This window comes from Protopterus annectens, chromosome 10.part0, assembly GCF_019279795.1.
Source record: "Protopterus annectens isolate FY-2018-M chromosome 10.part0, PAN1.0, whole genome shotgun sequence".
Taxonomy (NCBI): Eukaryota; Metazoa; Chordata; order Ceratodontiformes; family Protopteridae; genus Protopterus; species Protopterus annectens.
The window spans coordinates 401,914,505-401,939,880 of NC_056744.1; the positions used below are offsets into that span (position 1 = coordinate 401,914,505).

The 25,376-nt window shown below is 37.1% G+C and overlaps 1 protein-coding gene across 1 annotated transcript in view; it reads left to right on the forward strand.

Moving 5' to 3' along the window:
* The window catches only part of HMCN1 (hemicentin 1), a 5,606,893-nt gene that overhangs the window by 3,484,729 nt on the left and 2,096,788 nt on the right, over positions 1 to 25,376 (forward strand). The window contains exon 45 of the mRNA XM_044085314.1: positions 9,733 to 10,014. Coding sequence (XP_043941249.1) covers positions 9,733 to 10,014 — 282 coding nt within the window. The remainder of the gene's footprint in view (positions 1 to 9,732; positions 10,015 to 25,376) is intronic.

Here is a 25,376-nt window from a genome sequence, read left to right on the forward strand (position 1 = left end):
TCTCAGTGTGTGGCAATGGGTGATATCCTCCAACCACTTTCTAATAGCAATGCACACCCCAAGAGTTGAAATGTGATAGCAGACAAACTGAGCAGATGCATTCTCCTGCCTCACAAGTGGTCTCTCAATCCCAGAGTGGTGAAGGAGATTTTCCGTTGCTGGGGCCAGCCTTGCTACGACCTCTTTGCATCACCCCAAAACAACAAGTGCAACAGGTATTTTGCCCTAATTCCCCCTCAGGAGGAGTCCCTGAGAGATGCTGTCCTTCCTGATTGGCCCTCGGGTCTACTATGTGCCTTTCCCCCCTTCCCTGTGATTCCTCTCTTCTTGAAGAAAGCCAGCAGGTTGAGAAGCAAAGTGATTCTCATTGGGCCCTTCTGGCCTTGACAACTTTGGTTCCCTTTTCAGTGGCCTCATCTAATTCACTGTCCATGGATTCTGGACCCAGTTCTGCATCTGTTGTCTCACGAGCAGGGACTGGTGCACCCCAGTCTTCAAAACCTCGAACTTACAGCTTGATTCCTCCAATTCACTTAGTCGCCAGGCAGAAGAATTTAGCTTCCCTAGTTCAAAAAATTCTACTGGCCTTCCATAGAGCATCCACCAGGAAACTCTACCTAAGCAAATGGAAGAGATTCTTGATCTGGGCATACTATAGTGACCTTAACCCCTTCTCTGCACCGATTGAAAAAGTTTTGGAATTTTTAGCCATACTTTTTGATCAAAGAGCTTCTGCTTTCCACAGTTATGGTCCAGTTAGCTGCCATTTCTAATTTCCACAATGGCTTTGAAGACCATTTACTAATTTCCCATAGATTATGTAAAGTGTTCATGAAAGGAACTTTGCCATTATAACCTCCATTTAAAGACCATCCTGGTCTCTTGGGATCTGACCTTGGTTTTGCAGTTTTTGGTGCTTTCCCCCTTTGAATCAGTGGCAACATGTCACTTTCACTTAAAGTTTCTCTCATGGAAAACTGTTTTTCTGATAGCCCTTACCTCTGCCAGAAAAATTTCTGATACACAAGTATTATGTTCAAAACCCCCATACTTGTTTTTTTCATAAGGATAGGGTTGCACTAAGAGCCAACCCATCTTTTCTTCCTAAGGTGGTTTCAGAATCCAATATTAATCAAGCTATTGACTTACCCGTTTTCTATCCCAATTTTTTCCACAAAGGCGAATATTCTTTACATTTGTTGGATGTTGACAGACAATTACATTTCTACCTCAGCAGGACTAAAGAATCTAGAAAATTGGACCAGTTGTTTGTATCTTTTTTTTAGTCCAACTCTGTTAAAGTCTGTTTCAAAAGTTACATTGTCAAAATGGTATTACTTTCATATACAATAAAAAAAATCTCAAGTTATCAGCGTCTGTGAGAGTGCATTCCACTAGATCAATAGCCACGTCAGCTGTTTTTCATTCCAAGGATTCCATAGATGAAATATGAGCAACAGCAACCTGGCCTACTCCACATACCTTAATCACTCATTACAAATTGGATCTGGTCTCCAGGGAATCTATGGTTCTCAGGAATATCCTTCCATAAGGCCACCCAGGACCTAAAGTAGCTGGGGACTCTGTCCCAAAGGTCAAGGTTAATTGAAGATTGACAACATCAGATAAAGAAGTTATGTACTTACCATAATGTTCCATCTGTGTTGTTGATCTTCATTTATCCTTAGCACCCCACCCTTCTCCCCCCTCCTGCAGACTTCCTGGAGGATTAGTCGCTTGTCCTGGTAACTTTATCAGGTTTGACCTTGGACATGGCTTCTTCAATTTGTTATAAATTCCTTTGTCTTTCTATGTAACTGCAAAGTCGATCTGAGGTGATATGTAGAGGGGTATTGTGGGTAAAGTCACTGCTGAGGATTGAAACTGTAACCCAAAGGTTAAGGATAAATGAAGATCAACAACACAGATGGAACTTTATGGTAAGTACATAACTTCTTTTTTTCTTAACTTTCTTAATGAACTACCAAATAAATGACTGCTGTGTAGAAAGAGCAAATTTACTGATTTGTATTTTTCACATTTTTTTTATTGTGATGTGTATTTTATTGGTGTATGTTACCTTTTCCTTGAATATTAAACATACTGGTTTGGAGGGAAAGGTAGCTTGGAGCTGGTCTCTTGGTGAGTCATTGGAAGAGTCTAAGTAAAGAAATTGAATTGGCTTCCTTAATGAAACAATTCAACCTAGCCAGGAAAACATTGGTCATTTAAGGGATAAAGATATAAGTAGTCAGTAAATAAAGCATGCATGCATGCAGGGACTAATTGATAGTAATGGCACCACTGCTGGTATAGTGCAAAGTATTTCTCTGTCCCCGACAACTCAGGCAAGCACAAATGTAGAGGAATCACAGACTACTGAGTCCCAACAACCATGGATCTGTGTAGTGGAATGACTTCAAGAGATTTTTTCTAAAATAAGAGAAGTTACTGGGACTTTTGCATACTGGCTATGACTTTCTCTACCTCCATAGTTCCTTTTTTAGGCAATGTCAGTCTGCTCAGTCTAATAGTCTAATAAATACAAATTCTAATCTGGCTAATATCAGAGTACCTCTTCTTAAGCCTAGTAGCCTAAATAAGAAAATGCCATCTCCCAAGGCTTTCCTAACTCTGAAAAACATGGATGGACTGTGTTGTTACTGAAACCTGTTGTCAGAACTGTGACAGTACTCCCTCCTTACCTGGCTTCTGGGCCTACCACTTGTGTAGGCTTGTAACTGTAGAGAGCAGTAATGTTGATATAAGTGGTGTGTGTACCTTTATCCAAAATACCATCACCTCTGGATTAATTAACCAGAGCAGTGACAAACTCCTTCATACCTTAATATCAGTAAATATGACCTTGTACCACCTCCTGCCAACTATGGGTCCACTTTGTAATTTTGCAACTTCAAAACCTTGTTTTGAAATCTCAAAATTAAAAAAAAAAAAAAAAAAAACTAAAACAATAAAATGCTAGCAATCATGTTTTTTTTGCAGGTGACAAGACCTCTGCACCCCACACCCCATGCTACTTAAATATACCAGCTCCGAGATTGCACTACAGTGAGGAGATTGGTAAAGTTACTTTTCCACACTGTAGGGTGATCTCAGTTGTTTAGTTTCAAGATTTCAAAATTTTGAACATCTGAACCTCGGGATTGTGATGTTCGATGTTTTGAAATTACAAAGTGGACCCCCAATTACATAACCCTGTCTGTGACACCCGCAAATGACAAAAAAACCTAATAGACTAGAGTCCATCTGTATTAACCTAAAACACCATCTTTTTAAGGGACTTCCATAAAGTGGCACACCTACAACTTCACAAGTAAATATACTAAGTGCTTGGTTGACTTTATTGTTGCAAACGCCCTTAATTAAAAATTATCCTCCAGCAGTGGAGACACCAACATACTTTATCTTTTTCCTCACAAATATAGCTCTTGTCTGCTCCTCGCCCATTGTGTTACCTTCAGTGGTAAGATCAGATCAACATGCTGTCTTATTCATCATACGGTCCCAGTTCATGTCAACAACCAACCCAGCAATCCTTTGAGATTTCTCCAAGGCAAGTTTCCTTACACTCAGTGATGAGTTGAGATGGTTCAGCAGTCCCCCTCACTTTCAATGACCACATAGCAAATATTGCCACATATATCCAGATTTGTACTCCCATCTGTCCAACTCAGGTCCTACATCCAAGCACAACGCCAAGCTTAGAAACAATCCTGTCTGGTGGAACTCATACCTAAACAAACTCTGTAATAAAAAGGAAAAGCTCATAGCCCTAAAAAGTAGAATAGAAATTCAGTGTTCATTATAATCAGCCTCTGGGGTGTTACCAGAGAACTCAGGAGCTAGAGCAAACCCTGCATAGGTAGTTATGAACCAAAATTTTCCATGTCAGCATAGGATGACTACAAGACAATTTTTTTCATTTTGCAAAGAATCTCAAAAATAATACCTGCTTTGCACTGAGCTTAACTTTGTTGGCATCACCCCAAACCCTGATGATGTAGCTAAATACTTGCAGATAAATCCATCTCCAACTTCTTCCCTTTGTCACTTCCAAACTTACCAGTACAAAATATCCAATCTGTAGCCCCCTCCCCACCACCACCAAGTAGTTAACCTCTGAGCAAATACTAAAAGTACTCTCTAAGACCAAAAGAACCATGTATGTGGGTCCAGGTATCACACTAGATGGTTCCTTCTTAGTATGAAACACCCTGTATCAGACCTCCTCCTTAAACTATTCATCCAGAGATTGTCTACTAGACACATGACAGAAACCTGACAAACAGCTGTAGGGATTCCCTCCCACAAGGGAAGCCCCCACTACAGACCCTGGAAACTATAGCACTATCAGAATCACTAGCATCATTTGTAAAGTGATGGAACATATCAACATGGACCTCATAAGCAAGGACATAGGAGACCTGCAAACTCAGGCCCTAATCAGCTTGGATTTGTAAACAGTAGACCATGGCTATTAAACCTTATTGACTTATTTGAGTAACACAGAAGCAGTCAATGAAGATAGGTTTGTGCACACAGCTAACCTCAATTTAGCTAAGACTTAACACCGTATCCCCCTCTGACATCATCTACAAACCAGCTGTATAATATAAATTTGTTTGTAACCCCTTGGATTGTCAAATGGTTCATTGGTAGACATCAGTCCATTAGAGTCCATGGCTGACTATTCAGCAAGAGACTTGCTTCTAGTGGTGTACTCTGGGGCTTTTTTTTTTTTTTTTTTTTTTAACAAAAAACATGTTTATTTATATGATGTAGGCAGTCATACATTTATATAAATGAAACAAACCATACTGACGTAATTTTAGTTGCAAATAATAAACTTTACAAACCATATTGACATAATTTTAGTTGCAAACATTGTGCATCATTTATACTGCAGTTATTGTCAGTCATACATTACATAGCTCATTCAAATCCTGACTTCTTTTAAACCTCATTCTTCCTCTGCATGTATTGTTCTCACATTTCCCATTTTTTCTATGTAGTTTGCTCCTGCCATTTTTTAAAGATCTCAATCCCAGTTGTTTTAGCTCTGTTACTATATTCACTACTTCTAGTACAGTTGGTTTAGTCATTTCCAGTAATTGCTTTTTTTGGCAACCACCATAATTAGACTCAGCCTTACTATGTCTAGGCAATTCTGATTCTGTATCATAGCTCAAAAAAAAATTCTTTACTTACACAAGTTTGTTCAGCTAGTATCTCTGACATAGTAGTCTGCAGGGAATCTTTAAAGTGTGCCAGCTCCAGGGCTTTATTTTGGGATCATTTCTGTGTGTTATCTAATTCTCTGATGTCAGATCTGGCTTTAAAGGTCATTGGTTGACATAGCTTGCAGATCATGAGACATGGACATTCTACCATTTTTTATAAATTGTTGTGTCCCCCCCCCCCCACACACACACTTCTGTCTGCAATCTAATGTGTCCTAGACCCCATTCTCAAGATTCTACAGTCACCACCACCAACACTTCTTTGTCTTACCCATGGATTAGTACCTCACACAGCAGGGAGATTCTAATGGAAGATTTAAGAAGTGTGCAGAGAGATCAGGGCAATGCAGTATGGCACCATTCTGACAGCTGTAGGAGAGTTCTGTATGCATGTCCAGCCAACATTCCCTCCCATGGTCAGTGTGCGATGACATCTGTGCAGAACTTTGTCCATAGCCATCTACCAGTGTGTTCCCAAGCTTTTTACCACAGTACTACTGTTCTTGGTCCCTCTGTGAGCTGTAACCCTAACTAACTTCATCTGTATTTAATTGCTTGTAATCAAGTATTGTTGAATGAGAATATATGAAACAGGTGATCAAAGACAGCACACTTGAGATTTATAAAATAAATAAACACTGAAAATGTCAATGCAACAGTAAAACAGTGAGTATTGCAGCAGTTCACGGTGTCACTACAGGAATCGGACGTGACTGATAAGCATGGATGGATGGATTAAAAGAAAGAACAAAATGTTTATCATTGGAAATGAGAATAACTTGCAGTGGAGCTAAGAACTTTAAAAGGAAATTAGCAGTCGGTTATGGGGTATAGCATCATATAAAATAGAAAGGTCAAGATATGCTAAAAGCTATTGCAAACAGATAAATCTTCTTTAATTCCCTTGTGAAGCTGGGTAAGGTTAAAGAGTGCTTCGGCCAGGCTGGCAACAAATTCTACAAGTAAGGGCCTTGATAACTGAATTCAAAACAGCCTGAAGACTCTGGATGGTAAATGCTGGTTCCACTAATAGTTCTTATAAGGCAGACCACATAGGTTTAGTTGGCCTGTACCAAGACAGAAGGCCTCACAGATAAGTTGAACTAAGTAAACCTTTAATAAGACCTTAAAGATTATATGCTGTTTGATAGTAAGCCAGAGCAGACTCTGCAATACCAGTGTGATTTGATGGAACTTAGAGACCAGTAAGTAACCTGACTGAGGAGCTCTATGTCAGCTGCAAGCAAGAAAGTTTGGTATCTGTCATCCCTAAATATGAGGTACCAAACTTTCTTGCTTGCAGCTGACATAGAGCAAGAAAGTTTGGTGTATGTCATCCATAAATATGAGGTATTGTGATAGTCAATACAAGAGGAAATGAGTGTATGAACTTCCATAGGTAGATCAGTAAATGGATTAACATGGTTTTTCATGGTGATGTTGTGAAAACGGAAACAAGATAATTTGACAACAGCTGAAATCTGGTACTTAAGTAACAACATTTTGAGCATCTGTTTTTTAGGCATGGTGGCATGTCCAGGAGAATGCTGTACTTGTTTCTTTGTCTTTAGAGCTGCTTTAGTCTTTGCCTTAGAAGCTGAAGTAGGGTTTACATATAACTGTGTAGGCCTGAAAACACGCTCAGAAACCAATGCCTGCTCAGTGGCTCTGGACCCATCTGAGGGAATAGTTTCTGAGTGTCCAGTACCTTGAGTATCCAGAGGCCTAGTCAGCTCCACGTGGGAGTCGGAAGCGGCCTGTGGCTCTGAGCTAGCGGGTGTCAGAGGCTGCGAAAGCACCTCACTGAGAACCAGCGAACCGGCGACAGGCCTAGTGGAAGCCTCGTTGTCGGTTTTGGATCTCGGATGCCTGTCCTTTTCTTTTTCTTTGCGCTTTTTATAAACTCTGGTAGTCGGCTGTTCCGACGGCATTATATAATTGAATCTTCTGCCAAAATAATGAAATGCAAAATCGTACCGACGCTTAATAGTGCGTTGGTTAAATCTAGCACAAAATCGACAATTAGCAACGTCGTGGTCAGGGCCTAGGCAAGGAATACAGTAAGAATGAATATCCTTATGAGGTATTTGCTTCCCACAAGAAATACAATTATTAATTTTTTCTGACATCGGTCTGGAGCAAGAAAAAAGTTTCCCCCATGGGGTACTTAGCTTTAATGAAGACTTCAGATCTGAAATTCGAAATCGAAAATCTCAGGAGACGGCCGACCAGCACTTGCGAACTGCTTTTGCTTTGGGCACCGTGCGGCAAGAAAGACTGAAGAAAATGGCGTCGGCTGCATCTTTTATACCCCTGGTGCACGGACGTCAGGGAGGAGGAGACAGGAACTGACGCCGGACCTGGACTTTGGAATTCAGGCCGACTGCGGGAAGCCTGCCAGCAGGATAACCTAATTGTAATGACTGCAACAGTGAAACACGATGAACATCTTGTTTGTTGTCAGTAATAATTCTGAGATCCTGCACCATCAGCACAAAAGCAGAACTTGTCACTAGAATAAATAATATCAGGAAGACAAACCTGGCAATAGAGTCCCTAAAAGCAGCATGCACAGCCATAGCACCAGTCTTAGATGTGTTGAGCCTAAGCCAGTTTATGACTTGCATTTCAAATCCTGAGACATGCAATTAAGAGCATACACAGACACCTGTGGGGAATAAAAAGAGGTAAAGCTGTGTGTCATCAGGATGTAGATCTGTGGCACAGAGGAATATAGTAGTCTCTTACTGTATCAGTATGAGCAGTCTCATTGCAGATGCAAGAGTCAGAACCATTCTGGCCTCCGGCAGGGTGGCAGTAGTAGGTACCTGAAAAGGAATTTGAATCTCGGTGAGTGTGTCTCTATCAGACTGGGCAGCAGAGGGTTCAGGCCTAGTCTTCTTTGAACTTTTGTTTTGGGGCAAGCAGGACATCCAAGGCTGAAGGTCCCACCATTTATGTTTGTGCAAGATGCTTCAGACTTTGGGTTTCCAAGTATGTGTTTAACAAAGAAAGCTGAGTATGGAGCATTTTAGGAGCAAATGGTTGACATGCCTGACAGTTTCTGTAATCGTGTTCAGCCCCTCAACAAAATAAGCACTGAGAGTGGAGGTCCTTATAAGGTATCTGTCTACCACAATCATGCTTCCCTCTCTTAGCTGACATTAACAAATCTTTCAAAGAAAAATACAAGGAAAAGAAGGTTCTGCAAGAGGACACTTATCTGAGTAAATGTGGGCAATGGTAGCAGCCAACAAAAACAACAAGGAAAGCAGACCAACAGGAACAAAGAGCCTGCATTTGGACTAGTGGGAAATATATCTGAGGATCTTATGGTCCTGAGTCAGCTTATGCACCCCTACACCCACAGAATTAGGCCATACACTGTATGTACAGTCATATGAATGTTTATGGCTTTGGTACACTGAAGAGGTGTCAGGTTACCTCAGTGAGTTAGCCCAGTACTATCGTGATGCTGCAATAGTGACCAGCAAGACATCTACCATTATTGTAAGTTCGTACACAACTGTATTTTTTTCCAAAGTGCATGGCCGGCCTTAGGCATAGGCCAACTAGACGGCCGCCTAGGGCGCCGGTGTAGCAGGGGCACTTTTCCAGTATTAATTTGGTGTAGGTAGACCAGGATGGGGGCACCTGGTAATGTGTTGGGGAGCGCCGTGGAGCTGTTTTGCCTAGGGCACCAGTTGACCTAGGGCCGCTCCTGCCAAAGTGGAGTGTGGTGTGGAAATTATTTTTTTAAGGAAAGTTGTTTGCCTTTTCTCAATAAGTGTGCAACCATGGATTTAGTATATTTTAAGTAAGGGGATGTGGGGTTCTCCTGCAAAAACAATGTTGTTTGTTTTTCAGTGAAAGTGACTTTCACTATTTATTCCATGATAGTGGTATCACTGAAAGCAACAAATTTGAAATGGCATGAATTCCATGACTCTACTTGTGAAACATCCTCAGTGCTGTGATGTCACATAGATATCCTGTTTGCTCAAAGTGACTGCAGTGATAAACTTATCTCAAGCCCTGAATAAAACAGAGCAACCAGTTAGTTTGAACAAATCATGTTTTTTAGCAAGCTGCATTGTATTTTACTTTAATTTTTGCAAAACAGCACACCAGACTCTACAAGTGTATACCCTTATCCAGCCAGATACCCAAAGTTTATTTCCTTATCTTTCTGTCTCAAAGATATTGCAAGTTGTAGTGTCACATTCATTGCAGAATTTTATTCCGGGAATAATATTTAGCTTTATATTTGCTAGAGCTGTTGCGTAAAACCTGCATTTGTATATGTATTGTAGTTTATTTTGGTTGTTAAAAAGTTTTGTCTGTAACTCCTGGATTAGTGCAAACTTAAATACCTAAGAAAGAATAGAAAGGAAAAGACAAGGAAAGAAACAAGCCCCTTTGTGTAAACATGTTTGTATGTTTTAAAGTTAACAGTTTATTTATTTTTTAGTGCGACCCATAATCAGTAACAGTGGTCATCATCCAACAGAGGTCACTGTGATCAAAGGCAATGATGTCACTTTAGAGTGTCAAGCAGAAGGAATTCCCAAGCCAGCCTTAAATTGGTTGAAGGATGGAAGTCCTCTGATTAACCGAAGAGGGATTGTGGTTTTAAATGAAGGTCGCCTCTTGCAGATAAAGAAAGCACAGGTGTCGGATACAGGACGGTTTGTCTGCATGGCAGTAAATGCAGCAGGACAGGCTGACAGGAAGTTTGACTTGAATGTGCATGGTAAGTAAGTTAAGTAGCTCTGTCACTGTAAACTATGATATGATGTAGTGTGATACAGATACATTTATTGAATATCTACTAATATCCTCTACTACTAGCAGAGTGCATGCCAATGTAGGATAGACCTGCTGGAGAAGAAGCCAGTTTAGATATTTACCCTGTCTGATAATTCTTTGTTAGTATAGCTCATTGTGTTGAGAATTTCTGACACTGTCTACCTTTTGACTGTGCTGCAGAAATGATGAGTTATAATGTTAATGACACATTATAGATACTGTGCCCATATTCATTAGCAATACTGCACAACCATTTCTGTTAAACATGGCATGTTTTTAGAGAAGTTTCCTTGTAATGATGTCATATTCTGCATATGAAACTATTGCCTGCAGAGCTGGTTGCAGCCTCCATTTAGGAGGCTGGATATGTCCTACACCTTAGTAAATTCATATGACAGAAGAGGTGGAAAACATTAGTTGTGCTGAACTGATGGATGAGTAAAGAATAAATGTCATGTGGTGGTGGATATGCTCCCTGATATTGCCTAATGAGCAAATGAAGCAAGAGGTGTGACCTGTTATATGTTTATCTTGTTTGTGTTAGATGTCATATTATGGTTAGAGAACAAGAGCAGCCTGTTTTATGACAGTGCAAGTATCCATTGTGTTTGTGCTGCTAGTAAGGAGGATGTGAAGAGCATTTGATCACACTTGCAGAATGCAAAGACTTCTGACATAAGATTTTATGTTGGGGGAGGCTCCCAACACCCTCATGCACTGTACTCTCTGCACCTCTCCAATTAATATAAAATAACTTGAAAGTTACCAGACCTCAGGGCTGAATTATAAATTGTTTATTCAAATGCCCATTTGATCATCCAGGTGTAAATGAACTTGCTTTAACTGGTCTGTGACTGAGCAAACACTGGTTAGTAGGGGAGGCATATCTTAAGTAACAATGGTGGTATACAAATGGCAGAACACTTGCAAACGGAAGAAAACTGGTACACAGCCAAATCAACAACAGTCATCAAGGGTACTGAAGAATAAATAATTTATTTTCACACTATGAAAATAAAACAATGTGTGCTTTTGTCCTAATCAAATTCAAAAAGGACTTCATCAGAACAAAAAAGGAAATGGCGTCCTTTACCCCTTATATATGTAAAGCTATTAACTCCTTAACATTATTTAATTATGCAAATCATTACAGCAACCATTTCTTGAAAAAAGTCTTATAAGAAATACCATATAATATATAACATCCACCAAAAAAATAAATAAAAAGTTGTATTTAAACACCTAAATGTCAACATTCATTCTTAAAGGTGCACATAATAAAGCTCTTTAATAAAATATTTTTTAATCATCCTAATCAGTCCTTAATGATGTCAAAATGCATAAAAATTGAAAGAAGCTATACTTTATAATTTAGCTGCTCTTAGTTTTAACACAGCAGTAATAGAAAAATAGTAATTCAACCCTGTTTTTTTATTAGCCTGTAACTTAAGTTGCCACAATAGTTCACGATACTCTAAATTGCCTTCATAAGCACCACCCTTAGGATCATGGGGCTGGTTATCTAAAATACCAAACCTGAATTTCTTGAATGAAGGACAGAGCGAGTGTTTAAAAAGGACTCCAAAAGGAAAGGAAAGAAATGGCATGGCAGCACACACTCAAAACACAGAATTAAATAATGTTAGTGCTTTCGTATAGGCAAATACCAATACTTCCTCAAACAACAATCAAACCAAATGCATTGTTTAAATATCTTAAAAATCACATGACATAGATCAGCTGACCACATATTATGAAATAAGTTAAAATCAAAATTATACAGAATTAGTAATGCAAAAAATTCTGAATTAATAATACAACTTATTCTTCCCCAATCATAATAAAAAAAGTAATTTCTAAAGACGAATTGTTACTAAAAAATGAAAAAAAAAATGAAAAATAACAAATGAACTTCTATGGGTAAGTATTCACCTCAGCAAGCTTTTTAATTTCAAAATACAAGCAAGGGAACAGGTTTCATTCAAACCTGGTTCTCTAAAAGCTTCTAACCTGAGCTGCCGTAAAAGCTCTTTTTGCTCTAATTTTAAAGACATTGGTCCCCCTCCCTCATCTTGAACAACTTGATCTATAACTTTAAATAAAAATGAATGTTCCGGATTATTAAAAACATGTTTTGCTAAAGCATTATCACATTTATGATTTCTAACAGCATAAACATGTTAATAAATGCATTCTTTAAACTTCCTATCGGTCTTACCGATATAAAAACTGGGGACAGAGTCTACATACGGCCAAGAAGATTATACTGTTTGAATTGCAACTATATCTTGCTTTAACAGTGTAATTCTCTCTAACCTTAAAACTATTTCCTGTTTCAATAAACCTGCAATAGGGGCAAGCCTCACACTTATACATACCAGTCACCTTAGAGAAGATTTGCTTCTTAAACTCCAACCAAATTCTTTAAATTTTGACCTCTCTTAAAAATCTCCTTAGGTGGAAGTAGGAATTTTGGGGCTATAGTGGTATCTGTCAAAATCAAATTCCCGTTTTTAAAAAGAATTTGTCTTAAATTATTTGCATCCATACTAAAAGGTGTTATAAAAGTCAACGAAAATTGTTTTATTTTATTATTATTATTATTGTTATTATTATTATTGATACCAGCAGGTATTGTTCCTAAAGGCTTGAGATCTTGGCGCTACCCCACCAGTCTGATTTCAAATTCCCCTTTTCATCATGAACTAATTGAATTATTTAATAGACAAGGGTTGGATTTGTTGCAACTCCTTGTCCACCATTATCAAAAACCGGTAGATGTTTTGCTTAAAGATGTGGATGTACTAGATAGCCTTATTAGAGGTGATCGGGACTTTACTAGATATAAGTTTGAGTACTCTCCCATCTTCACAGTTATTGATGCGCATTTCAGCAAATTTAAAGCTATTAAAATAAAAAAACTTCAACGCAATGAAGCTGGGTATTCCAGGGGTGTTGACTACCCTAAACCATCTATCTCGTAACAATGGGGTGGGACGAATCAGCTAATGGGGGCCAATGTGAATGAAGCCAATCAGATGAGACCTGATGATGGCATCAACGTAAGTTTGGACGAAGTCAGTGAACATGAAGTAATGGAGGTAGCTGAGAACAGGCCCCGTCGAAGTGAAAGACTTAGGAATCTAAGAGTAAATCAATCTAATGTCCCAGGAAATAATCAGGCTACAAATTTTCGGAATGGACAAGGACACATACAACAAAATCAGTCCAAGAACAACAACAAGCGGAGGAATCATCGCAGTCCTGGTCAGTGGAGGAGATAATTTTTAGCCCTTCGGATCTGAATGAAGGTGAGAGCCTCACTGAATTGTCTATAACATGCAATATGAGTGGTGATTTTAAAATATTTAATTATTCAACCTTTAAGATAGAAAGAGCGTTGGCTGATACCTTAGCAAAAGGCCTCACCTTTGTTCCTTCTAGACGATCCGATATGGCTAAACTATTAATTGACTTGAAACTGTTTATTCGGAAATGTAACTTGAAATTATTTTTTCCTGACAATAATGATGATAATAATGTGAGCAATGAAAATGAGTATGGTTTGTCTAGACTATCTAGCACCTTTAACCCGAATGTGCATCCTGGTTTAGTTGTCTATGAATGCTTATGTGAACATGATATTAGGAACATGTTTTTAGCAAGGATTGGTTTCAGTAAAGAACCTACTAATTTCAATAAGCATGAATGGGATATGTTGGAAGCCTTAAAAAATAACAACTTGAGAGTTATAAACCAGATAAGTGGGTGCGCTGCTGTTTTTTGAGCATTCTTATTATAACAGAAGCATGGAAGAAATGTTAAATTCCGATTCTATTTACCTGTTTCCTTGAATGAGCTTAATGTGTCATGCAGAAGGATAAAATGTATCTAAATGATTTATTTATTGAAGCTATGATCTCCATTGACTTATACATTTTCACCATGCCAGCACCACAAATCCGTATTATCTTCAGAATACTGAATATTTATAAGGATCTTAACCCCCCCCCCCCCCCAAGACCACTCGTTAATAGCAAAAACTCAATAATGCACCCCTTGGCCAAATATGTAGATCATTCTTTTGAAGAAGTATTTACAAGGGGAAAAACTAATTTGCAAGGACTCTTGGTCTTTTCTAGAGAATATTGGTAAATTAAATTATGTAGAGACCTATAATTTTGCAACGGTGGATGTTAAGGACTTATACACCGTTATTCTGCATGATATAGGCATTGATTGGATTATCCAACTATTAACAAGAAAGGGTGCGGATAACCAAGAATTGTCTTTAATACAAGAGTTATTGGACCTGATTTTGTCCAATAACTTTTTCTTGTTTGATGGTAAATACTATGTACAAACCAAGGGAGTAGCTATGGATTCTCCATGTGAGGAGAGTTTTTTTAATTTAGTTATGGCTTTCTGGGAACATGAGTTTGTTTTTAAGAATAACCCTTTTGCAGAGTATATTTATTTTTATACGCATTACTTGGACAATATTTTTGTTATATTTAAAGGAGAACAGACCTGTTTCCAACAATTTTTGCAGTATTTAAATAACACCACTGCTTTTTTAAATTTTACTTATGCCTTCCACCATGAAAGGTTACCTTATCTAGATGTACTCCTAAGTAAGGATACAACGAAGCAGTGTTACGTTGCCAAGATTTTTAGGAAAGAAAATTATTTAGATTCTTTCCTACATTTCTCCAGCTCACACCCAGTTCACCAGAAAAAAAAGTGGTCAAAGGCCAGCTGGTGAGAGTGGCCAGAATGGTTTCTAATATTACTGATTTCATGAACAAATGTGATCTCTTGAAGATAATGTTTTTGAAATGTAGCTATCCTCAGACTCTAGTAGATGAACTAGATAAGGAAGTACATTTGAAAAGGATGTCTGGCCACTTCAGAGCTATTTTGAATGACCAAAATTTAAGAGCCATAGCCACACCAAGTTTTTCTATAATACCTGCTGGTATCAGTAATAATATTAATAATAATAATAATAAAATTAAAATTGTTTAGTTAACTTTTATAACACCTTTTAGTATGGATGTGAATAATTTAAGACAAATTATTTTTAAAAACTGGAATTTGATTTTGACAGATACCACTGTAGCCCCAAAATTCCCATTTCCACCTAAGGTGATTTTTAAGAGAGGCCAAAATTTAAAGAATTTGGTTGGAGTTTAAGAAGCAAATCTTCTCTAAGGTGACCGGTATGTATAAGTGTAAGGCTTGCCCCTATTGCAGGTTTATTGAAACAGGGAATAGCTTTAAGGTTAGAGAGATGAATTACACTGGTAAAGCAAGACTATAGTTACAATTCAAAAAGTGTCATCTACTTGGCCGTATGTAGACTCTGTCCCAGGTTTTATATTGGTAAGACCGATAGGAAGTTTAAAGAATGCATTTATGAACATGTTTATACTATTAGAGAGCATAAATGTAATAATGCTTTAGCAAAACATGCTTTTAATAATCCAGAACATTCATTTTATTTAAAGTTATAGATCAAGTTGTTCAAGATGAGAGAGGGGGACCTGTGTCTTTAAAATCAGAGCAAAAAGAGCTTTTATGGCATCCCAGGTTAGAAGCTTTTAGAGAACCAGGTTTGAATAAAACCTGTTCCCGTGCTTGTATTTTGAAATTAAAAAGCTTGCTGAGGTGAATACTGTTTTACCCATAGAAGTTCATTTGTTATTCTTCATTTTTTTTTCATTTTTTAGTAACAATTAGTCTTTAGAAATGACTTTTTTTACTATGATTGGGGATGAATAACTTGTATTATTAATTCAGTATATTTTGTATTACTAATTCTGTATTTCTTTTAACTTATTTCATAATATGTGGTCAGCTGATCTCTGTCATGTAATGTTTAAGATATTTAAACACTGCATTTGGTTTGATTGTTGTCTAAGGAAGTATTGGTATTTGCCTATGCAAAAGCACTAACGTTATAAATTCTGTGTTTTGAGTGTGTGCTGCCATGCCGTTTCTTTCCTTACCTTTTGGAGTCAGTTGTTTTAGTATTTTGTTTGCTTTAGTTAGTGTTCAAAAAGGGCATTGTTAGAATTTGCTTTCAAAATATCATAATTATGTTTGTATAGTCTCTTTCGAAGAGCCCTCTCAATTTTGCCTACATAAAAGCAGGAAATGAATCTCGCCAGATACACAATGCCCTGGATTCCACAGTTCCCACTATGGAAGGTGATCTTGGAACCCCCATCATTCTTTAAACAAAGACTACTTTCTTCCAATGTGTAACAGCATTGTCTGCAAGCTCCACATTTTCTAGTCCCTATGTTATTCATCCTAAATTCATTCCTATTTCTTTGTGCCAATTCCAAAATGTGTTAGATGTTATTAGCCATCTTATTTGGCTTGTAACCCAGCAATTCATAAATGTTTTCATTAGTTTTGAAAATATTTCAGTTATTCATTAAAATGCTTTTCACCTCATTGGACCCTGAATTGACCTGTCATAAAAAAGCTCTTTTAGAGGGATTCCTGTCATGATGATCTTCATACTTAATGCTTAATTCGGGATGCTCCTTATTTGGATTTATCAGCCCTTCTCCGAACAAGGGTTTATATTTCTGATTCCATTAAATTATTATTTGTTCAGTAATCTCCTTAACTATCTTAAACAGGTAACCCCTTTTAATGAACATATTTTCCAATTTTACTCTTTCTGAATTAAATATCTCAAAATTGGATGCCATCTTTGCCAGCCTAATAAATTGGTTTAACTAGGCTCCTTTTTATGGGTGAGTGGTGGCAGCTCCAAAAATGCAAATATCCATTACTGAATATGGGCTTCCAAAAAATATTGGACTCAAAACTTGTATTTTTCTTAGTAATAGTAGCATCCAGAAACACTGTTTTCTCCTCATCCATCATATAAGTAAATTTTAAAAATTCTGTGGTCCAGATCATGTGTTAGATAAATTCTACAGCTTCCTTCAGGGTACCTGTCCATAAAATGTCATCATGGTACCTGAGGTAGAGTTTACAAAATTTGTAGAAGAGGTAGTTAAAAATTATTTTTTCCCATCCAAAAAGGACTAGATTTGCAAAGGTAAGAGCATAAGATGCACCGATGCCCCCCCCCAAAAAAAAGTTTTCTTGTAAAATTCTCTGTCATAGTAAATATAATTGGCTAAAACTTATTCTAAAAAACTCAAAATAAGAATAATATCAATACTGGATAAAAAATAAAAAGTGGAAATTACTTCAACCAAAAATTCTATCCTTTCTTTCTGTAGGATACAGGTGAATAATTCCACTATGTCAATAGTAAGAAAAGTCAGATCTTGACTCCAGAAATCATGCTTTAACTTCTCTATGAAATTTATTTATTTTTGTCTTTGTTTACCAGAAAAGTCCAACTGGTCTCTGGGGAGCTGTACGTTTTGATAATTCATAGGTTCATAGGTTGGTACTAGGCTATCGGCCCTAGGGCCTATACAAGCCTATCCATAACAATTTCCTGGCTATTTCTTCCCACAATATTTACTTCCCTGGACCCCTGTCTAGCAAAGCGACGTGATCCCTGGGGTGAATTTCCTATCTCCCATCCAGTCATCAAGGTTCCCTTTGAAGAGGGCCAAAGAGGCGCTCTGCTTGACATGTGTGGGCAGTCTATTCCAGAGTGTGGGGAGTCTCTGGGTCAGGAACCTATCCCTACAGTATGTTTTGTTTATTGTGATGACAAGGTTTAGGTCCCTGGAGCGTGTGGCACTGATGGATTGGGATTTCTTTAAGTGTAGCATGTCCAACAGCTCTGGGTTTGACATGGCCTTGTATGTTAAGCAGCGATCGCCTCTGAGTAGACGATGTGCGACAGAGTGTACCTGGAGTTTTTTTAGTTGGTCAGCATAGGCCTGTGATTCCTTTTGTGAGGTATTTCTACGGCCTTTCCATTTGTTGCAGATGTCTTGAGAGGGACATAATAAAAGGGGCATTATACTCTATGATGTGTCTAATTAGGGATGAGTATAATGGGACAATGATCTCCTGTTTTCTGGATGAAAAGCCCTTAGTAATGAGGTGTGCCACATAGAATTATTTCCTGACTGTTGTGGTGATGTGGTTATCGAAGGTGAGACCACTGTCATAATGAGATAGCTTAAATGATCAGACAGGCTGTGTCAGAGCTAGCCACTTGATAGTGTTGGCCTAAGGCAGTTTAGTCATGTCAACTAAGGTCAACAAAAATGGTCATGGATATTTGTTAGTTATAAGTGGGTTAAGGACCCAACCCAGCCTATTCTGACCTATGCCAAGGACCAATGCCAATGGTGAGAGTGGTCTAAGTGCCTCTATTGGCCATTGTAAATACAGGGCAGTATTCACAATCTGAGCCTGTTTCCCACAGAAGGGATGTTTTGACAAGGAGAAGAGTGCATTCAGGCAGCTGTTGTAGGAGCTACTAGATAAAGCAGGACAATATCAGTTGGTGTTGATATTGGGGGACTTGAATACTCATACTAGGACAGACAGAACAGGATATGAGGACAGCTTCAGTCCAGATGGGTGAGGACAACAGGAATAAAAAAGAAAAGCCATTCTAAGCTTTTGTCTTGCAAATGGCTTGATAGTGACCAATACACTATTATCAAGAGACAATCACAAACTCACATACAACAATGGTCAACATTCAACTCAGGAGATTCACTTTAGAAGCTCGAATTCACAAACACCCAAACTTCATATGGTCGAGACCATAAGATCGATTTTTGAAACTCAAACTCCTAAAATGAAACGTAAAAAAAAAAAAAAGTAATACATTGCGTTTGCAGGGTGTGCCCCCACATACCCCCTGCTTAAATATACCAACTCCGAGATCGCGCTACTGTGGGGAAAAGGGAAATCTCCCATTTTGTGCTGTATGCGGAAGCACAAAACGGGAGATTTCCCCTTTCCTGTCAACATTGCAAAAAAATGAAAACATTACTTACACACAGAGCATACAAGGATCCTTGCCTCTGTGTGCAAGTAATGTTTTAAGGTAAGAAAGTGTTATTTTTTAACACTTTACACATTTGAGTTACTGAAAGCTCGAGCATATGGTCTCGACCTTATGCATTTCGAGCTTTCAGTAATTTGATTATGTAAAGTGCTCCCAACTCAGGTCGACTTCTTCCTAGTAAGCACTGAGGTAGAATCCAAGATTGTAGAGTAATACCTAAGTGACACAGTTGGCCCACAGCATAAACCAATGCTGGCCACTATCAACTGTAAGCAGTGGTCAGAAAATGCACTAAGGTCAACAGAGTCTAAGCTGAAGACCTGAAAGTTGACTGGATTGAAAGCACAAGAAGTCAAAGAAATATTCAAGGCTCTAGCACCTTAAGAAAAATGGTAGTATCCCAAAATAGTATGCTTGAAGGCTGTAGAACAGATATGTGGTCTAGATAGGGATGGAAATAAAGTACATAAAGAAAGCTAGTGGTAGGATGCAGAAGTCCAGGAAGTCATCAAAAGAAGGAAAGAAGATATGCAGGAAAAAGTGGGGAATAGAAAAAAATGGACAAGGCTAAGAAGGAATGCTTGTTGTCTAACAAAGAGGCTAAGAGTGCAATCACAACAACAAATAACAAGGAGTCAGATGCACTCTACCAGCTTGTGGAAATTGACTCTGCAGATGGCACAAAGAAACTCTGTCAGGTTGCAAGACAAAGACAGAAAGGTAAAGAAGATAGATATCAAACACTATTCATAAGGGATGCCAGCAACAACCCACTCACCAGTACACAGGACATCAAAGGCAGATGTAAGGAGCACTTCCAGCATCTTCTGAATGAAGAAAACTTGTACAGCTTAAGATGAAAGAGGAAGAAGAGTCCACCCTATAAAAAGTAAAAATAGCACTAAGAAAAATGAAGTCAGGGAAAGCAGCAGGCTCAGATGAGATCACTGCAGACATGATCAAGATGTTGGGTAAAGGTAAACTTAGCAGTTTGGAAAGAAAGGTATGTCAAGTATGACTGGAAAATAAGTATTCTAGTGCTAGTGTACAAGAACAAAGAGGCATTCGCAACTGTGGTCAGTACAGAGGTATCATTCTGCTGTCGCACTGCATGAAAGTGCTGAGAAGGGTGACTGATAAATGTGTATGCAGTGTAGTAGAAAGTAATATGGGAAATTAGAAGTTTGTATGTACAACTGACCCAATGTTTGCAGTGAGACAGTTAGTGGAGAAGAAGCTAAAGATGAGGGAAGGGTCAAACTGGGCATTCCTAGACTTTGAGAAACATTTGACAAGGTCCCAAGAAAGAGGAAAATTTTGAGCAGTCCTCCAATAGTTCAGACTCCCAGAAACTTTGGTAGAATTTATGCAGGCTGTCTACAAGTACTCAGTGGCACAAGTATGAACAGCGTTCAATTTCACATAGGGGCTCACAGTGGGAGTGGGGCTGTATCAAGGTTCAATTCTGAGTCAACTGCTGTTCATACTAGTGATGGAGTAATTATTGAACAGGTTGGAGGGGACAGATCAACAGTGCTGTATTTGCAGATGATGCTGCATTACATGCAGATTCTGAACAAGAACTTCAGTAAATGATAGGGGAATGAAACGCAAAACTGAAGGCAAATGAAATGAACTTACAGACACTACAGCTGTCATGGTAGCAAATGAAGGAAATCATAAACTGACAACTGAGATAGGAAGGAAGATAATGGAGCAGATTAACAGCATCAAGTAGTTGGGATAGGTGGCTGAGAAGAAGGGAAGTCTGAAAGACGAGGTCAAGGTTATAATCAGAGGTGTTGCAGCCATCTGCCAAAGAGTATTGGGTAGTGTGTGGCAGCAGAATTCTAAGGAAGCTGAAAAGTCAGATATACATAGTGGTGCAAAAAAAGTACTTCTGTATGGAACATAAACCTGGACAGTAAAGGCAGGTCAGTTGAGAAAGTGAGGGATGATGGAGATGCCTGAGATGGTTAGTAGGATGTACACTGTGGGACAAACAAAGAAATTATGACATCAGAGCAGAAGCCAATGTAGCTCCAATTGTAGAGAGGACAGAAGATGATGTGGTGAAGAAGAATACTAAAGGAAATAACATCCAGCTAAGAGATTTATTGCTTGGTAGAAGACTTGTGACAGTCAGGTCAGTGTACAGTTTTCCATTTCTTTAATGCATTATTATACAATCATAATAATCTTACTTTCCTTTATTATTTGAACTTCTGTCATCATTGTCCCACTGCTTTTTCCACAACCACCATATGATTTTGTTAAAATTACTGCTACTCTCCATTTACCATTATACATGATTTCATTTAACCTTTTGTTTCAAATGGTCCACGCCACTTAAAATATTTTATCTCTTTTACTAATGTATTCCTTAGTTTTATGCGTATAATATCCATACATAATCATATCCATATTTATGTCATTCACCTGTTTTATACCTCCAAAAAATTATTTTTCACATAATTTTTCCTACAATTGTATAACTCTTCTACATTGCAAGAAAACATTTTCTGTAGTTTCCTCTTTGCCACAGTATATACAAACTCTTTTTCACTTTCACTTATTTTTTATATGGCATATTTCCTTCCACTGGTCTAATCTCCATGAAGAATCTTGACATTTCATTTACTTATTGCACCATGCTTTTCATACTTTTATAGCTTTAACTTTTTAATTTGTTAATACATTCAAGCCTATAGCACCTTATCTGTATACTTCCACTTCACAGCCATACTGCATTATTGAGTCCAGACCTTTTTTGTGTCTTCTTTAAATAAGTGACTTTCTAGCTAATAATAGGCAGTATTAGAAAGGGCAAGATGTTATTAACAAAATTACTCTAGAATTGTTCATGTTTAATATCCTGCAGTAGAAGAATAATCACTGTTTGTCACTTATTATTCATATTTTAATATTTTTATTTTTAAGTTCATATTTACTTACTGGTAAGCCCTATATATTATTAAGGGGTATGGTGTGATATGCCACAGTGGGATTCAGGAAACTTCATTGTGACTGCCCATTTATATCACACTGTACATGACAAATTTCTAGTTATTGTCCAGTAATTATGAACGTAAACAGTATTTTCATATGTATGTACTTAATACTTCAAAAGACAAGTGAATTGCAAGCCATGGCATCAGGTGAAACTTTAAATGTTGTTGAAGAAAACTAGCTGTAATATTTGCACTGTAAGTTGCACATCTTGAGAGATATTCAGTATTATTTATATTGCTAATTACAGAATTAAGCATATGTTTCCATATTTCTGTAAATATCACAATAAGCATGCACTTATTGAGAAATTTCTGCCATCATGTGAAAGATTGTGTTTGGTTAACAAAATATTCTAACAATATATGTCTAGATTATGCATTTTCTTAAGATATGACAATTTGTGAAAGTGTAACAAAAATAAAATATTGGGTTCGTGTACATTATATGTTATAGCATTTGTGGAAAAACAATGATTGCACTGACTATTATCACTGCAAAGAAACTTTTAACTGATAACATTGTTATATTTTAAATATTAATACCATTTATTGTTCACAAAATAAATTTTTTCACAAAATGCAAACTTTGTTTATCTTATGCTTTTTAAGTTTATTTTTTTTTCAGAAAATGCTCTGGAATGCAAGATCTGCTAGGCTGCTAGAGTAGTGCTATTCCACACTGCATAGGTATTAATGAGTTAAATCAGCCCAAGGCTTAATATAATGATATTGTGTCATGATATTTTTATACCACACATTTCTCTCATTTTCAGTTCCATCATTTTTTTTTATTTTCCATGAAAGTACTTTTCTTGATTCTCATTTCATCATGTATACATCCTTGTCCTCTTTTGAAATTTTTAACATATCCCAATATTACTTATATTTATATTTTAATCATACAAGTTCATTGAAGCATCATATACATTCGGGTTTATTAATCTTAAACCTCCATCTTCGTTATCCGTATATGAGACTCCTCACTGGATTCAGTCTCAAACGCCACATAAAAGAAAAAATTGCTTGTAGTATTTCTTTTTCATGCCAGGTAACAGGAAAAGAGGAAGGCCCAAGATAAGGTTTATGGATGAGGTGAGAGAGGACACGCAGGTGGTTGGTGTGACAGAGCAAGATGCAGAGGACAGGAAGAAATGGAAACAGTTGATCTGCTGTGGCGACCCCTGACGGGAGCAGCCGTAAAAAGAAGTATTTTTTTTTCATAAATGATTGGCAGCATATGGATACATGCTAAATACATTATCTTCCCCAATGTAACTGAATTAATCAAATGAACATTTTTTATTGAAAGATAACTTCTATGTTTTCCAGTAACAACAAAGCTTCTTTATGTCATCTATTATTCTTTTCCATTGCTCTTCTCTTATATTTTATCTCCAAATCTTATACTTAACCCAGAAATGTATTTAATTGAAAAATATATTCTTCCTATCTGTATTATATCGCTCAGTCCTTTAGTCTTGCCTTTATTTATGCATATTGTGTTTAAGCATTCATATATATAACATATTACTTCTTTCATCCAAAATTTATTTTTCATAATTAGTATAACATCTGCGTATATCAACATAACTTGAATTTTTATCCCTTCATTAGTAATATAAGTATTATCCTTCATATGTATATTTATATCTCTAAACAGTACAATCATGATTAATGAAAATAGTATACTTCTCATAGAACATCCGTGACGTATGCTATTTTTTATAACTACTTCTTTATCTAATCATCTGTTCACTAAAATTCTTGCTTTATTTTTTTGTCATATGCTGAGTAGTAAACATTCTTAATTTTCTCACTAATGTTATAATCCCTCATCCATAACAGTTCATTTGTACTGCATCAAAGACTTTAAATCTCCTATCATAAATTTTGTTTCCTCTTTGCTGTGTACAGTATCATACTTGGGGGTCTATTATTATAAGATCGACGTTTGAAAACATCGAACACCATATGGTCAATGTCTTCAAACATCGAACTTATAAAAAAAAAGAAAGAAAAAAGTACCCTAACGGGTTTAAGCAGGGGGGCAAGTCCCCATGCGCCCCCCACACCCCGGCTACTTAAATATACCCAACTCCAAGACTGCACTACATTGCAGTAAATGGAAATCTCACATTACGGAGATTTCCGTTTACACGTTCGATGTTGTGCGCTTTCGTTATTCTCGTGTTGACAGTATCAGCTTCGATATTGTCAGCTTTCGAGAATATAATATAGACCCCATCCTTAGTTTCCCTTGCTGTTAACAGCAATTTCTGACATCTTTTCCCTTTTAAACTATAAATGCCATCTTCCATAATATTTCTCATTTTACTTTCCATTCTGTTTTGTAAATTAACTTGTTCAAGTATTTTATCTAATTCATATAAGGAAACTTCATTTTCTAGTTCTTTATTTTCTGTATCTGATAATTTTTAACATTCCATTTTTTATATACCTTCTTGTTATCTTGCAACATTTTCTTTATATTATATAATCTATTACAACATTCATGTTTTTTTTTCCTGAGACTTTATCACTCCTCTAGCATCTTTTAAGCCTGTACCTCTTCACTTTTACCTTATAAGTAATATCTTTGCTTAAATAATAATGCTTTAATTTTCTCTTGGTTCTTTTCATAAAGTCTCAATTTTTTCACAAAATATTTCTGTCATTTCTTTCCAAATCCTTTACAGCCTGTATACACAGTATCCTGTAATTTACTTTTTCTGCTTTTCTTGCATCTTGCTGCCATACTAAAAACATTTTGTATATTTTTCTGTAAGAGAGCCACCCTCAGACCAGTTTTTATAACATTCTGTAATGGAAATGTGATCTCTCCGTAACTGTATAATTATTTTCTTTACATTGTCATCCCGTAATTTATCATTTATTCTTTTTATTCCTTTTTCCAATCTGATATACTTCATATTTTCCTTTACCTCTATGCATATGGCTGAATGATCTGAAAAGTCTGTTATGATCCTCCCTTCTTCAGCAATATATAAAGCTTGTGATACGATGAGATAATCTATTTTTGTCTTATATACACCTTAATTAAATGTCCATGAATTAATATTCCAATGCTTTAAATTACCACATTTTTAACCTCAAACATTTTCTTAATATCATTGCCTCTCTTTTTCTTTTTTCCTGTCAAATCACAATTAAAATCCCCACAATATTATATTCATATTTATTACTACGGAATCCAGCATTTTATGAAATAAATTTTCTTTTTCTTTACTCAACACATAGGCATACAGTGCTTTAATTCCATATATCTGATTATGCCATCTGAGATCTAAAATAATTAAT